We start from the raw sequence: 17,205 nt of genomic DNA on the forward strand, positions 1-17,205 counted from the left end.
GTGATTTTCTGCGGTACTAATATTCCCATAATCGAAAGTTGGTAATAATACAAAGAATTTCAAATGTCCAAAGAAATTTGATGTAACAGTGGAATAAAAATGAGAATACGGTTAGAGGGAGAGAGAGAGAGAGTGTGAGTGAGTTCATATGGCAAATAATGCTAATGTAATATGCATTATGAAGATTTTTTGAAATATAAAACATGAAAACGCTGTGCGTTTAATATTGGTAGTAGGTTGGCCGGGACACCTGCCGCCCGTTGAGATACTACCGCTAGAGAGTTATGGTGTGTCCTTTGACTGGTCAGACAGTACTACAGTAGATCCTTCTCTCTGGTAACGGTTCTTTCCCTTTGCCTACACACACACACACACACACCGAATAGTCTGGCCTATTCTTTACTGATTCTCCTGTGTCCTTATACACTTGACAACATTGTGATTACCTAACAACTCTTCTTCACCCAAGGGGTTAACTACTGCACTATTAATTGTTCAGTGGCTACTTTCCTCTTGGTAAGGGTAGAAAAAGACTTTTAGCAAGGGTAAGCAGCTCTTCTAGGAGGACGACACTCAAAAATCAAACCATTGTTCTCTAGTCTTGGGTAGTGCCATAGCCTCTGTACCATGGTCTTCCACTGCCTTGGGGTTGAGTTCTCTTCCTTGAGGGTACTCGTGCACACTATTGTATCTAATTCCTCTTCCTCTTGTTTTGCAGTTTTCATAGTTTATATAGGAAATATTTATTTTAATGTTACTGTTCTTAAAATATTTTTTTTCTTTGTTTCCTTTCCTCACTGGGCTATTTTCCATGTTGGGGCCCGGGGCTTATAGCATTCTGCTTTTCCAACTAGGGTTGTAGCTTAGCAATTAATAATAATAATCGCATGGCTACCGAAGGTTAAACCAAATAAACTGTTGAATATTGAAATGCTCCCGAAATTGAAAAATAGCATTCAAATATGTTTAATAAACCACAAGCAATTTTTAGAGAAATGAATCCTTAATAAAAACGCGCGCACGCTCGCAGAAAGAAAATATATGATTAATAATAATGGCTATAAATGAACTATATGGAAACTATATCCTGTCGTATACTGTTGCTGACTTAATGTTGATGGTGAATATATTCCAAATAAATTGAGAAATTACATAAACAATACGCCATTTGTATGTGCGGTCTATCTCGATACGGTAGCTGAACCTTCAGATCAACAGCACAGCTGATCACTACCAAAGGTAGACATAAAAGTTGGTTATTGTCGGTTGCTAAAATATTTCTGAAATTGAAAAATTTAATGCAAAAATGCTGTATTAGAGCATATGATAACCTATGGAACAAGAAAATTGAATAATGTACATTAGGAAAATATTGATTTAATGACTTTGATTGCCGAATCATAGTGCAGCCTAATAACTACTTAAGCTACTTCGACATAAGTCAAGTACGACTTGTGATGCGTCTCGGTCCATATCTCCGTAAGTACTGTTCCCTGCATGTGTGAATGTACATACATATACCAAGGCATTTCCCCCAATTTTGGGGGGTAGCTGACTTTAAACAAATGAAACAAAAAGTGGACCTCTCCTTTACGTTCCTCCCATCCTGACAAGGGACTCGACCGAGTTCGGCTGGTACTGCTAGGGTGCCACAGCCCACCCTCCCCCGTTATCCACCACAGATGAAGCTTCATAATGCTAAATCCCCTACTGCTCCTACCTCCGCAGTCATCTAAGGCACCGTAGGAAGCAGCAGGGCCTACCGGAACTGCGTCACAATTGCTCGCCATTCATTCCTATTTCTAGCACGCTCTCTTGCTTCTCTCACATCTATCCTCCTATCACCCAGAGCTTCCTTCACTCCATCCATCCACCCAAACCTTGGCCTTCCTCTTGTACTTCTTCCATCAACTCTTGCATTCATCACCTTCTTTAGGAGACAGCCATTTTCCATTCTCTCAACATGGCCAAACCACCTCAACACATTCATATCCGCTCTAGCTGCTAACTCATTTCTTACACCCGTTTTCACCCTCGCTACTTATTTCCTAACCCTATCAACTCGAGATACACCATCCATACTCCTTAGACACTTCATCTCTTAAAACATTCAATTTCTGTCTCGGTCACTTTCATTCCCCACAACTCCGATCCATACATCACAGTTGGTACAATCACTTTCCCATACAGAACTCGCTTTACATTCACGTCCAACCCTCTATTGTTTACTACTCCCTTAACTGTCCCCAACACTGCATCCTTCATTCACTGACGTACATCTGCTTCCACTCTACCATTTGCTGCAACAACAGACCCCAATTACTTAAACTGATCCACCTCCTTGAGTAACTCTCCATTCAACATGACATTCAACCTCAGACCGCCTTCTCTTCTCGTATCTCTCATAACCTTACTCTTACCCACATTAATTCCACTTCCTTCTTTCACACACCCTTCCAAATTCTGTCGCTTATCGGCCAAGCTTCGCTTCTGCGTCCGCAACCAGTACAATATCATCCGCAAACAAAAACTGATTTTCCTCCCATTCAAGGTCATTCTCGTCTACCAGTTTCAATCCTCGTCCCAGCACTCAAACATTCCTCTCTCTCATCACTCCATCAACATACAAGTTAAAAAACCACGGCGACATCACACATCCCTGTCTCGGCCCCACTCTCGCCGGAAACTAATCGCTCTTCATTTCCTATCCTAATACATGCTTTACTACCTTTGTAGAAACTTTAAACTGCTTGCAACAACCTTCCACCAACTCCATATAACCTCAACATATTCCACATTGCTTCCCTATCGACTCTTATCATACGCTTTCTCCAGATACATAAACGCAGCATACACCACCTTACCTTTTGCTAAATATTTCTCTCATATCTGCCTCTGTAAAAATCTGATTCATACAACCCCTACCTCTTCTAAAACCTCCCTGTACTTCTAAGATTGCATTCTCTGTTTTATCCTTAATCCTATTAATCAGTACTCTACCATACACCTTTCCAACTACACTCAACAAATTAATACCCCTTGAACCCCTTGAATTACAACTCATGCACATCTCCCTTGCCCTTATATAGTGGTACAATACACGCACAAACCCAATCTACTGGTACCATTGACAACACAAAACACATATTAAACAATCTCACCAACCATTCAAGTACAGTCGCACCCCCTTCCTTCAACATCTCGGCTTTCACACCATCCATACCAGATGCTTTTCCTACTCTCGTTTCATCTAGTGCTCTCCTCACTTCCCCTCTTGTAATCTCTCTCATTCTAATCTCCCATCACGGGCACCTCAACACCTGCAACGTCAATTATATCTGCCTCCCTATTATCTTCAACATTCAGGAAACTTTCAAAATATTCCGTCCACCTTTTCCTTGCTTCCTCTGCTTTTAACAACTTTCCATTTCCATCTTTCACTCTCTTCAATTCTTGAACCAGCCTTCCTTAATCTCTTCACTTCTTCCCAAAACTTCTTATTCTCTTCATATGAATGACCCAGGTTATTAATATTTGAGTCTAGGTTGTTTATTCCTATTTGGGAATGTCAATCAATCTATTACAAATGTTTTCGTCACCCATAGACTCCCTGAATGATAAGTGTTGGCTTATTTCATTGAAAATGGAAAATAATTATGAAAATGAATCTTGGGTTATGAAAATTAGTCGACTAATTTCCATCTGCGGTTCTTGCGCGGTTTTTTATTTATGAGGATGGCTTTTCAATCTTTTTCTATCATTGTTTTTTAGCCACAATGTACACAATTGTCTCGTCAATTGCTTATGTCTTTTTTAGAAAATCTGGTGAAATACAGCTCGACGGTTATAGTTTCCGGTCGCGGTTTGTTACCTCAGACGTATTTTGAGACTGTCGCCCACGACTCTGCTACTTTACCAGTTGATTACTGAATATAGACTGTCCACTATTATATCTCTATAAGGTTGTTAGATACATTACTATGGTGGCTAAAGTTATTCGTTTAAGTATTTAATTTTTTTTATGTAAAAATTACTTAATTTTTCCATAATGATCTAGCTGGTATTTTGATGAGATATGGCATTGATTCTCTAAAATTGTTTAATGAACTGTAGCTTTTATTAAGTGTTTGTCTCGGGTACCTAGTCTTGTTACAAAATGGGAAGAATGTAAGAGTTGTCAGTTAGTGCCTTTTGAATGAAAATCCCTGAATGCAGATAGGATTTTTGTTTACTGTACAATGAAGTATTTAAACAGCAGTATAGCTAGGTAGTAAAACTTCATATCTTCTGGAAAGTGTGCTCTTGCTGATCATTAATGTATGCATCAATAGTCCAATAGGATGTTGAGCTATGTTAAAGATGCATATCTTTAGACTAGTTAACCATGATTTAATATTTATGGGGTCAGGGGAGTAAAATGGGGTCATTGTGGTACAACAAACTAAACTGCTGAGGTGCACCACAGGTGGTGGTACTATATTTTGAATAAGTTAGTATCCTTGTTTCATCCTTTACCGAGACAACTTTCTCGATTTTAACGTCTGTTTCGTGCCTTTGGTTGGCTGATAGAAATTTTGCTAAGCTAACATTATGGACTGACCGCTAGAATCAAACTAAAAAGCAGTATGAATCTAATCAGAGGGATGTATTCCATGTAGATGCCTGCTCAAGCAACTAGAAATCTTCACTTTATTATCTGAAAGTTTAGTCGCTAGGAAAGAACAGATGTCCCACACATTGGGAAGAAAGTTGAAATAAAAGTTTAGAAGCTCTCCAAACACTCGTTAGGCTTGCCTAATGAACGGCTCGCTAAACCCATCTCATTTGGCCAGTTAAGGACTGTATTGGTACTAGTAAAAGTCAATCAAGGTATTAGAACTAGGATTTAAGATGCAAATCCCTTCCAGATCATGTCTAGGTATTCACTCGGGTGCAGTTGTGCTGATTGGCCTAGTACTAGTAAAAGTCAATCAAGGTATTAGAACTAGGATTTAAGATGCAAATCCCTTCCAGATCATGTCTAGGTATTCACTCGGGTGCAGTTGTGCTGATTGGCCTACCTGTCCCACATATAAAAACATGAAATTCACATTAAATATATAAAACCTTTATAGTTCCCCATAAAACCTTTATAGTTTCCCCTGAAACTAAAGCCATGAGCCATAACCTGTGTGTGCCTATCCCTTACCAAAATAATTTGGCTAGTCTCAGGTCCTTTATTTGGACATTTTAACAAGAACTGTTAGAAATTGATATTCAACATTTTCTACTGTAGAGCAGAATATATTTAAAAATTAGTTTTCATACCTTCAAGTAATAAAAGAAATGGTAGGACATTTTGTCCAATGGCACCACATGATAAATTTATGTATGTATATAAAATCTAATGGGTCTAAAGTGATAAATCCATTAAAGACGTTTGAAACCATAGAACCAATCCCAGGATTCCTGGAAATTTGGCAGTTTCTTCAGTTTCATATTTTAATGGTCATATTTTGTCTTTGGCATAGTTACACCAACTAAATGCAGGTTTTCACATCACTGCCTTAATTACTTTTGTTGCCTGAGCATACCTTCCTCACCCATTTTGTATTCTAATTGCAATGAGAAGCCTTAGTTTTAGGCAAAAATAATTGAGTTTCATTGTAGTATAGTTTAAATTGTATTAATTCAGAAGTTTAAGTGGTGCACACAGTTAGAAATTATACATCTGCTACAAATTACCTTTTTTGCAAAACAGGTGTCCAAAATAACAGCAGCTTGTTCAGTAGGTTAGTTACTGTAAGAAGGCGTATTGTAATTTATGCCTAGTGCTATTATAACAAGCTTTAAAACTTGGAAAATCTAAGATCCCATCGAATTACTGCAGCTTGTGGAGATATGCACATGATGTAGCAACAAAGCCACTGAACACTTATTTTTACAAATTGAAACATTTTGGTATGTATTGTAGGGTGTACAGTTTTTTAAAAAGTCCATACGTGAACATCCATTAGATCAAAACTTTACAACATTGTGCAGTTTAGCAAACCAAATAAGAAACTTGAAAATGTTTTTTCCATTTAACTTGCTTGCTTCTCAGAAGTAATTCAAATAAAATTCATACTATGCAATGTTCTGATTATTATTTTGCGACTAAGTTGCCTTAGTTGTAACATTGCTGCATTGGTTGGTCCCTGTTGATGGTAGTGCTGTCAAGTGTAACGTGCACTGTGGATCTTGCGTGTGGGTCCTAGCTGCTGCCTTTAATCATCTGTTTTTCCCCAAACTCTGTACAAATACTGTTAATTAATTTCTTCAAAGAATGAATATTTTTTTTACAGGTGATGGAATGTCTTTTACAGGTGACGGAATGTCAATGAGAGGAAGAGGAAGAGGCCGCGGTCGCGGAAGGGGCCGTGGAGGTCGTGGTCCTCGTGGATATTTCCGCAGATATTATGCTGGCTCCCGTCCCCAACCTGAGGGCATGATGGGAGGGCCTTCAGAAGGTACACGCCGCAGGTTCCGCCGTGGTGCCGGAGGTGGCCGTGGTCGTGGTCGTGGCAGAATAGGTAGTGGACCAGAAACTAAAGTAAGTGTTATCTACTGGAGTGGTTGGTTTGGGTAATAGGTTATAAGGAGAGATCGTTTCATCAATTTGAAGGGGCGCAATCTGTTTTGGGGCCTAATACAGAGAATGGAAGCGACCTTTCCTTCTTCAGGCAGAAGTAGATGCACTATCCACACTGTGTAGATTATGTAGAAAATAACACAAGCATGTAATATCTGGAGTCCTTCCTTTCCCTAGACTAAAGCATGTCCTCATACTGCATGTTTGCCTTACAGACATCGGAAACGCAGACACAGGTAGCAGCAGCTGAAGGCCAGAAGGCAAGTTGATCCTTCCACCTTTCCCTTACAGCTGGGCTGCCAGGTTGTGCATGGCTGGCCATGGCTGGGGGTCTAGCAGTCTTCAATGCCAATGCATTTTTTTTCCTCATTTTTTGCCTGTCTGTACAGTACTGCACTTGATTGAAGTTTGCATGTTGTGTATGGGCATTAAATGTTTTACTTATGAAAATTTATTTCAGGTATTTTTCACATTTTAAAATAGCTTAGTATCAGTGTCTTAGGACCAACCATTTTAACAATTTTAATTAAGTTGAGTGCTAGGTTTTCTATTGGCAGTGAAGGTATAGGGTCAAATAGCCATTGAATACAAAAATTATGGCTGCTCTATGAATAGACTACGTGACCCATTGGCAGTCCTTTTTCCAAATCATGAAGCTAATCCTTTACATGCAGTAGCATTTTTTCACATTGTATTCGGAAACAATCTCTCGTGCTTGAGTAAAGTTAGTGTTGCTTCTAATGGCTTCATAGGTCTAAAGCTAGCCTGTGCAAGTTTTTTTGTGAATTCTTTATAGTATTGTGCTTTTGTGGAAGATATTTGAGCTGGTGTTTTCTTTAAAATGTGTCCTTATTCTTTGAACCTTCCTGATTTTCATATTGTCAATCTCTTAGCTTGGTTTATGTAGATGGTTACCCCAAATGTAGAAATGTTTTATTTTTTTCTTTCCTTTCAAAAGGCATAATCCTCTATAAAGTATTGACTAAATACTAAAGTGGTTCTTTGCAGTAACCACATAGTTACTTTACCTGCTTTTGATGTCTTGTAGGTCCTGTAACAGACATTTTGTACATGGCCATAATTTTGTATGTTAAGTGTCAGGTTAATGGTGGTCAGGGTACGTGTTCTGAAATTTTAGTAATTAGTGTACATTGTGCTAGTTATTCTTGCCAATCTTTAAGCATTGTTTTGTGGTTTAGGCAATGTTTTTGATAATACTTGTAATGCAAAGCCTTTCTGTTATGGTATAGTATGTTTGTATAGTTCCTGGTCAAGTATTTTAAAATTTTTATAACCTAATGTGGCCTTTTTCAAACCCTGGCCTAACCTCAAATTTAGCCAAATGGTTCTAGTGCACCAGTCAATAATGGTTCTGGTAGTGCAAAATAAGTGGGTTGATCACATTTCTTAGACCCTAGCACTAGCACTGTTACTTCCTTTTGCTGCGTCAGCTTACTCATCGCAGTAGTCTGTTCTTTTTAAACCATTATATTCAGAGGCAGAAGAGAGCTATAAATTCGAATTTCAGATTATCACTGGAATTGTGTACATCTGATGCAGTGTGGTCAAGTTAGTGGTTTTTTTTTTTTTTTTTTTTTTTTTTTTTTTTACTGAATGATTGTCCTGCAGGACTGGAGCGACGCTCGTCCTGTAAAAAATGCCCATACATGCTACAGACTAGCCTGCTTAGTTCAAGAGGATTGAGCACCCAGGATTATGCCTGCATGGTTGTTTTTGGTACAAGGTATCAAGTACAATTGGTAGCCTACATCTAATTTTGAAAATACCATATTTTGGTACTTTTACTTTCATTATTTTTTTTACATAATATAAACCCGAATTGAAATATGAAGGAACGTGGTAGAAATTGTCTGCTTCTACATGGTGGCGATTTGTCCACTACGGAGCTGAGGCTTGCTTCTTTGTCTTGAGTAATAGCACTACCTTTTCAGTTTATCCTTATTTATTAATCTAGGAACGTAGAGAGTAGAGGTCCCCTTTTTTGTTTTGTTTCATTTGTTGATGTCGGCTACCCCCCAAAATTGGGGGAAGTTCCTTGGTATATGTGTATGTATTAATCTGAGAGGTCAAATGTCTCGGAGAAATATACCTAAAGGATTTTTGGAGATTACCTCATGCTGAAGAACTACTGCACTTTTAATTAGGTGTACTTGTTTTCGCGTTGATCTATAGAAATTTGAAAAGAATTGTCTGTGCAGGGAAGGAAAATGAGGTAAACATGGGTAATAGAATTATCGGTAGCTACTTCATTTATCCTCTTTCCATATTTTACACCATTTTCCACGAAGGGAATTCATACACGTACTCTATGTTAATTTAATTTTTTCCCTTTGAATCGGTATCGGTTTATTATTATTAGAATACAAGATACTATTGGACTAATAAGGCAGAATACCATGTGGTTTTAAAAGTCAAAAAATACTTTAAAAAAAAAAAAGGAAAATTAAGGAAATCAAAACTTTGTTAGTGAAAAAATATTACAAACTTGGTTGGGAAATGGATAGTCTGGCAGATGGGGAAAAAAAATAAATAGAATCTACTTAGAAGATTATAATGAAATGTAAGGACACTGAATGGTAATGACTAATTTTCCATCACTATTAATGAAAAAAGATCATGAAATGTGTGATGTATGCAAAATTTAAAGATTGCCCTTATAACCATGAATAAATTCTCGAAAGTAATAATATACAACTTTAAAAATTGTTTTAATACAGTAACAAGTCAGAATATTGTGAAATGCAATCAGTGTATCAATATAATATAAAGTGCTTCGATCAAGGGACGATGTATGGAATAGTTGAAGTTTCAAAAAAGGAGTCGACCCAGTCGCCATGCAAGTCCGTGCCCACACGCCAATCGTGGTGGAATTAACATGTTCGGTCAAAAAGGATGAGAGGACAGAAGGCTAGTTGTGCTAGGTTTGTCCTGTTTACCCCCCTCTTAAACGTTAAGGATTGGTGCATTCGTGCCAATCACAGTGAAATCGGCACTACTGTTCTCTGCGTGTGTGGTCTGCTTAAAACGCAAGCCTGTGATCTGGCCCGGGTATCATACAATCTTCCCGTTATTTCAATGGCATGGCATATATTGTAAGGTTTCAGTAAGAGTGCTCCTTTATAAGATGAATTGGGTTTCAGTATAAGGGGATTGGTTGTATAATATATATTGGATTTTTTTTGTCTCTAGGGTTTGGGTGATCAGTTGAAGTTATTACAGTAATAGAAGGTTGGGTGATCAGTTGGTGAAGGGATTACACTAATAGAGGGTTGGGTGATCAGTTGAAGTTATTACAGTAATAGAAGGTTGGGTGATCAGTTGGTGAAGGGATTGTAGGAGTCTGTCGATATCAAAATTAGAATACAGTAGTCATGATCTCTGGAAAAGTTTCTAAGATTTCATTTTAATTCTTTTAGAAAAAGACTATATGATGAAACATTGTAAATTAAGGAAGGGGGGGGGGGGGCAAGTTTAGTAGATTATCTCTGGTATTTTTCTTGGTAGTTAGGGTATTAGACCTCTTAAATACAGTAATGGGAACAACCGTAGAGGTTTCAGTTAAAATAGGTCACGAAGCTTCTAGCAAAGTTATATCTCATTCAAGAACAGTCTGATATTAGGTGTGATAATCTCAAAATGTTATTGGAATGTCTTGGGAATTAGGGTTAGGGTTTGCGATGCAGTGTCCTGAAGAACTTTGGGTTGCCTGTAAAGAATGTAGGGCTTCAAAGGCTGGTGATGTTCTAATCGAACGTTTCATTGTGCAAGGTTAACTTTGAGATATAGGATGTCCTCTTAGATTGAAATTTCCTGTCTCCTTCATTGACCCACTTCCATTAGATTTGAACGAAAATTTATTATACTTCATGCTTACGCACATGATCACCTCTCTCCCCACTTGATTAGTGATGACAAGAAGATAGAGAGCTTGCTTTAGACTTTGAGATTGAAGGAAGAGTGCTGTTACTACAGCGTACAGATGCAGTGGTTATTGCTGTTTACTGATACTGTATGTTGTATCATGCAGTACTAAAGGCCAAGGTCTATAGAAGGAAGGGAAATTGCCAAATTTATTTTTGGGGAACCTATTATCAACCAGGCCTAGCAAGAGAAATAATATGAACATAGGTGAGTATAGAAGTTTTAATTCTTTAATTTTTCTGCTTACTGATAAGCACAGCTGATGTCAGGCTCTTCATCCAGCATAATATGTGTACCCTTTGTTGGTATAACATGAAAATTGTGAATAAACAAAACTCCTAGTTGTTACGAAGTATGTTTTAATGGAATTGAGTTTCTTTTAAGTTTTTTTATATGTATTGATTACCGTGAAGTTGTTGCTGATTTTAGGGAGAGTGGTGTGCTTACGTAATTTGCAAATTCAAATTGTGTAGTTATTACTAATATCCAAAGTTCTGATTTCTGATAAGTTTAACAGGTGGTCTCTTATCGGAGATGGGGATGTGTAGGTCCTTATTAATTGTTGATTGGTTGTTATATTAGCTTAAATTATTCATTGTATGTATCTCGTTGCTTTTATTAGATAGATATTAAATTAGAATTTAGTACCTTTTCTTTTACTATTGGATTCTGCATTATACCACCAATTTGTGTGCTTTGAATTTAATTTGATATTCTGAATAGTTGTGATTTATGGAAGAAACTTGGTTGTAATTTTGCTATGCCTATTGGATTTGCTAATGCTTGCGCTCTTGCTATTTGTGCATTGTTGCATGTCTTGTTGCTTTGCGATTTGTCACCTGTAATGGCTTATTTGCTGTTGGTGTTACTGACATTAGCTGCTTTTGCTTTTTGTGTGCTTTCAGCTTGGTACTGAGGAAGTAGACACACAAGTGAAAGTTGAGATTAATGATCAGCAGCATGAAGCTCGGGAAGAGCAGCATGAAGCTCGGGAAGAGCGACATGAAGCTCGGGAAGAGCGACATGAAGCTCGGGAAGAGCGACATGAAGCTCGGGAAGAGCGACATGAAGCTCGGGAAGAGCGACATGGAACTCTGGAAGAGCAGCATGAAGCTCAAACCAAGTATTTGGTAAGCATGTAGAATTGGCAGTGACAAGCTAGCTTTTCCCCCACCCATGTAATTGACCATTGACCATTTTTACTTTGAGCCCTTAGCCAGAAGTCCTTGGATGCAAGCTGTTAACTGAAAGATGCTGAAACCTGATTTTAAGTGTTAAATTTGGTTTTGTGGGTTAATTTTAAGATTTACACTAGGTTTAATTTCTAAATGCAGGTGCATGGTTTAATGATTTACCATAGTTCTAGTTATATTTTATATTTTTTAGTTTCCTAGTGTTTACACTCCTGCTGTTACAGGGTGATGGACAAGGCCAGGAGGGACAGTCTGCTGGCTCTGGTCAGGCCCAGCAGGCAGTGGAGAACACAACTGCTGAAAGTTCAGCATAAACTATCCTCATCCTCCCCTGCAATCAAGCCACCAAAGCTAACGAGGCCACTATTGAGGTTATCCAGATGAAATAACCTGAACAGTGTTCTTAATTTAAGGGTGGATAGGGCTGCTGCTGCTGCCGCCGTCATACCCCCTCCCAGCCCATTGGAAGCCCAGCAGGAGTTCTGTCCACCACTCGGAACTTCCAGTGACAAACAAACCACCGATACAAGAAAGGGACTGTAATGTAAGAGCATAAGCTTACAATAACCAGCTGTTGCTCCCGGTTACCAGAAAGTCGGCTCTGACCACCTCCAGAAGGAAGCTAATGTGTCCTCTCTCCGGGTCCGGTAACTAAGAGGTCACGCAATTTGTAAAGACGAACCCACGGTTAAGGGTTAGAGTCTATATGGCCCTTTCTTTGTCGCGCAACACCTGAACACACCATGAAACAAAGTTACATTTAGGGTGGGAAAGCACAGTTCATACATAAGATTAAAGATTTAAAACGTCACAATGGGTGGTAAAATAACAAAAGCCAAAAAAAAACAAAAAAAACGACAGCATTTATATCTGAACTTTAGAATTTTAAGTCCGTGGTGCTGAGGTGTGTTTGTTGCTGGTTTGTTTCCACCAAAAAAAGTGTAAAATCACAACTAAACCTAGTGCACATGATCATTACCCTGTTAGGCCCACATATCCAGCTAGAAGTTGCTGCATTCGTTCTAACCTAGACGTTGCAGTTGGTTACATTGCCATTCACAAGTTGAGAATGTAATGATGTGGGTGCCTCTGGTTAACTTTTTAGGTTATGAATGGAAATTTAGTAAATTTTTATTTGAAAGGGACATGCTGCATGTAGCATGGTTATAGGCAATACTAAAGTGAATTGATTATTTGATTGGCCAGTTTTTGATTACCTATTTTGACATTTTTCTACATAAAATTTTGTAGGAAATAATTGTGCCACAGACATGTGCATTGCAATAAAATCCATAAAAATGTACTATTGGTTATGACTGAATCCTTTACTTATTTTATAAGTTCTTCCCTACACTTACAACCATCACTAGTCTTTAACAGGACTAAGTAATATTCTATTAGCAACCAACTTTTAGTTAATGAAAATATAAATTTATAAGAATTTGTCCTGTTATTGTGCTTGTGAACTAAAAAGGGATTTTGACGAAGGAAAAATCTATTTCTGGGCGAGAGACCCGTGTCGCCCAGTGAAATGCTCCGTGAACTAAAATACCTGAACTGTTGGGATGGAAAATAATTTACCTCATGTCAGTCATTTTTCTATTGCAAGGTGAGGAAAATTGTGGTAGAATTAAAATTTTGAATAATTTACGTTGACTAGTTTCTCAACTCTAGATTCAGTATTTTGTTTTCCCGCATTAGTACTAAATGGACTTATAGGTCCCAGCACCAGTGAGTACCTAAAGTTCAATTCACATCCAATACAAGCCAGTTTTTGAAATGCTTCCACTAGTGTTATTGGATCCATAGACTGGCGAGACAGTAACAAGTTTGATACTTCTCAGGTTCCAGCTCATTTTTTCTTTGCCTACACATACACTGAATAGTCTGGCTCATTTTATATTCTTTCTTCTTACTCGAACACTAAGATTACCAAATAATTCTTTGCTCTAGGCGATTACTACTGCCGTGTACTGTAATTTTTAAGTGGCTACTTTAGTCTTGGTAAGAGTAAGAGAGAGCCAAACTATGGTAAGCATCTCTTGTAGGAGTTCAATAAAATCAAATTGTTTACTTCGTCATGAGGTGCGTTCACACGGTCGAACAATTGTTACCAGTTACCATTGTGAAAGAACCGTTAATTACATATACTGTATAACAAGTACCAAGTGGTGTGTCGGACAGTGCCTCTGTTCGTGGAGTCAGAGCTTCAGACTCCGGAGGCTAAGTTGCGCTGTGGATGGATTTCTTCTTTACCGGATTAACTTTTAAGAAGATTAGGTATCCCCATCCCTGTAAACATGACTAGTTATAATCCAGTTACGGAGGAAAGCTGACTTTGAGATATGAGATGCTCGGTTGCTAATCTAACAGTACTGGCAGAGCCCATGCTAATAAAACATCAAAGCAAATGTTTACAAAGACAGAAATTACCGTGTAGCAGCAATAAATAAAATAAGTAATACATTCCGAGGAGTGGAATGTGTCTAGCGGGTTAAAAAGTCTAAAAGAATATGGGATCCATAACTGGTCATTACAAGGAAGAGCTACGCAAAATGGAAAATTTAAGAGGTTGATACAGAAGACTTGCACAAACAAATTATGGCGTTAAGATGTACCAGTATAGCATAATAGAATCTGTTTCAATAATGGACACCGAAGTCTCTTATTTGCCCGAAGTAGTGTTTGATCGCGAGGAAAGAGCTTAATTCTCTCTCTACAAGAAAAGGGGAAACATTTTATTTTCATCACTGAAACTATTTGATTTAGTTAACACAATCCGAAGTATGACCAGTCTCAAACAGTTGGCTTAAGTGATGATGTCATGCCTCCACAAGTGCTTCTGGATAAATGCTTCCTCATAAAAGTGCCCTGCTTAGTTATAAAAGGTTTATTGGATTGTGCTTTTATTTTATGGTGCACTATGGTTATGATGATCCGTACTTGGAGCTGATAACTACTACTTGATTCTCGAGTACAGATTATAAGAGATGCCAGCGGACATTTCTTCCGGTCTGGGGTAAAAGGAGTAGAAATCCTAGCAGTCAACTTCATCTGGTACCACTGTTTGTTACCATATCAACTTCCCTCATTTCAACGCTTATGACATCATTTTCTTTCAATTTAGATATGGTAGAAGTGTCTGTCGGACAGACCCTGTTTGACCATGTGGACACACCTTTAGGTAGTGCCATAGTCTGTGTACCATTTATCTTCCACTGTCATGGGTTATATTTTTCTTCTTTGAGGGCACACACTGGCACTATTTTATCTTGTATTTTTTCCCGGGTTTTTTTCTTTGAAGTATTTGTAGTTCAAATATGAAATATTTTATTAAATGTGGCCACAGGCCCAAGGCAACGGCGTGGATGCTCCATAATGAAAACCACTAACACCAAGAGACACAAGGGAAAGGGGTAAGGATATGGGCACAGGAACCACTTATTAAACACAAAGGGTCGCACTGGGTAAGAGAGAGCGCGGCGGGATGTGAATCACGTCGCAACCAGAAACTTATTGAGGAGCACGACCTGAACTAGCACGCTCTCTGACCCCGGGTCGCCTCGGCGCGTATCACTCCGCCTTAGGTCACCCATAGAAAATGGGAATAGGGTAAACTACACAAAATTCTGGTCAGTTGTGAAGAGTTACCAGTAACTCCTAAGAAAGTAGTTCTAGGTAAGTATGTTAAGAAAAATACAAATTACTTAAAAATTTGTGATTTAAATGTTACTGTTCTTAAAATCTATTTCAATTATCACTTCTCTTGCAGTTTATTTTTCCTTTCTCCACTGGGTTATTTTTCCCTGGGCTTACAGCATCCTGCCTTTCCAATTACTGTTGTTATAGCCAAGCTTTTAGTGATAAGTTGAAAATTTGTTACTTATTCCTCCTTCAGTAGCCCTCACAGTGAGAAGCTAGTAAACTTCAGCACAATTGGCACATATTACTTTGACACCATTGTGCAGTTAGTATCTTACACAGATTTATTACCAATTTTTTTTTAAATTCTGGTTTGAAAATTTGGAAAATCTATACGGCGACCATGAAAATGGCTTTTGTGCCGAGGTTAGTTAAAAAATAAATCGGTTTAAATAACCTTTTACAAAACTTATATACAGTAAACGTGTACGTGATTTAGCGAAAATCTATTGGAATGAAATGGACTGTAAAGAATATTAACTATGTTGACCTTTAACATGATAATTTACTGTATTTTAAGAGGTCCACAGAATGCTCAGCACAGCAAATTGATGGTGATGTGCAAAAATTGTGTGGTGATGTAGGTCTCCTTTGTAAGGAAGACTAGAGAGAGATGGCGACAAAGCTAGACTCCTAAATTTGAAGGATTTCTTCAGGATGTTCTATGTATTATTAGTCAAGCTGAAATCCTAGTTGGGGAAAGCAAGATGCTGTAATCCTAAGGGCTCCAACAGGGAAAAATAGCCCACCGAGAAAAGGAAATGAGAAATAATTAACCATTGATAAGTTAATTTAATACAGTAGCAGCAACAAAACATATTTCATTTATAAACTATACAAAGACATGTCAACCTGTTCAACGTAACTTTCGCTGTAAGTGTGAATTTTTAAAATTTTACATATTCAGCTACCTGGTTAGGAAGATCATTCCACGACTTGCTCACGGCTGAAATAAAACGGAGTACTGTGTAGTATTTGCCCTCATGATGGAGAAGGCCTTGCTTAGAATTGACTGCATGCCTATTGTTGCGAACAGTATTAAACTGTCCGGGAAGATCGCAATGTAAAGGATTATCAGAATAAGGAACAATCTTACGTACATGCATAACGAACTAATTGAATGACAACCAGAGACGAGTAACTACATCAGGAATAAGAGATTTAGGACGAAGTTCCTGTCCAGCCAATTAAGAAGAGAATCAGCCACTGAAGACAGCTGACAAGGGAATAATACTTGAAACCATGTAGAATGTAATGATTAGAACACTTCATAATAAATGGATCACCAAAAATCTTGCTCTTAATAAGGCATTTTCTTTGTGCAGTTCAAGAAGACTGATCTAATGTGTTTTTCAAAAGTATATTTGTTGTCGAGAATCTCTCCTAATTACCTGTCCACACTATCGGGAATGCATGACGGGTAAACTGATGCCAGATCCCAAGGGGTAATGAGAATGACTGATGGCAGAAGCGGCGAAACCATAGGAAAGGATCTGGCAACAACTAATGCTACCAATTGGAGTAAAGCCTACAGTATCGCCTCATTCAGGCGGCATAGACTGGCCAGCAAAGAGAAATGCAATGAACATAATTTCATAAAGTAAAAATTTCCCGAGGATAATAATCATTAGGAGGTAATCGGATCAAAGAAAAGTGCAGTGGGCTTACGTGCTACCTTACAGGCATTAATTTACCACATTTTATATATTGTAAGCACCATTTCAAACCGTGATAATTTCTGCCAACATTATTTTTTAT

At 38.1% G+C, this 17,205-nt stretch overlaps 1 protein-coding gene across 5 annotated transcripts in view; it reads left to right on the top strand.

Annotated features, from left to right (window-relative positions):
• Positions 1 to 13,048, top strand: part of LOC137651306 (Y-box factor homolog) — a 32,156-nt gene extending 19,108 nt beyond the window's left edge. The window contains exons 4-7 of one of the 5 annotated variants that reach the window (XM_068384579.1): positions 6,324 to 6,571; positions 11,458 to 11,532; positions 11,575 to 11,682; positions 11,970 to 13,048. In XM_068384579.1, the coding sequence (XP_068240680.1) occupies positions 6,324 to 6,571; positions 11,458 to 11,532; positions 11,575 to 11,682; positions 11,970 to 12,059 (521 nt within the window). In that variant the 3' untranslated portion in view covers positions 12,060 to 13,048. Of the gene's footprint in view, positions 1 to 6,323; positions 6,572 to 6,825; positions 6,871 to 11,457; positions 11,683 to 11,969 lie in introns of all 5 variants that reach the window. The other 4 variants (XM_068384597.1, XM_068384578.1, XM_068384588.1 and 1 more) reach the window with 4 other exon arrangements.
• Positions 13,049 to 17,205: the final 4,157 nt, after the last annotated feature.

This window comes from Palaemon carinicauda, chromosome 1, assembly GCF_036898095.1.
Source record: "Palaemon carinicauda isolate YSFRI2023 chromosome 1, ASM3689809v2, whole genome shotgun sequence".
Lineage (NCBI taxonomy): Eukaryota > Metazoa > Arthropoda > Malacostraca > Decapoda > Palaemonidae > Palaemon > Palaemon carinicauda.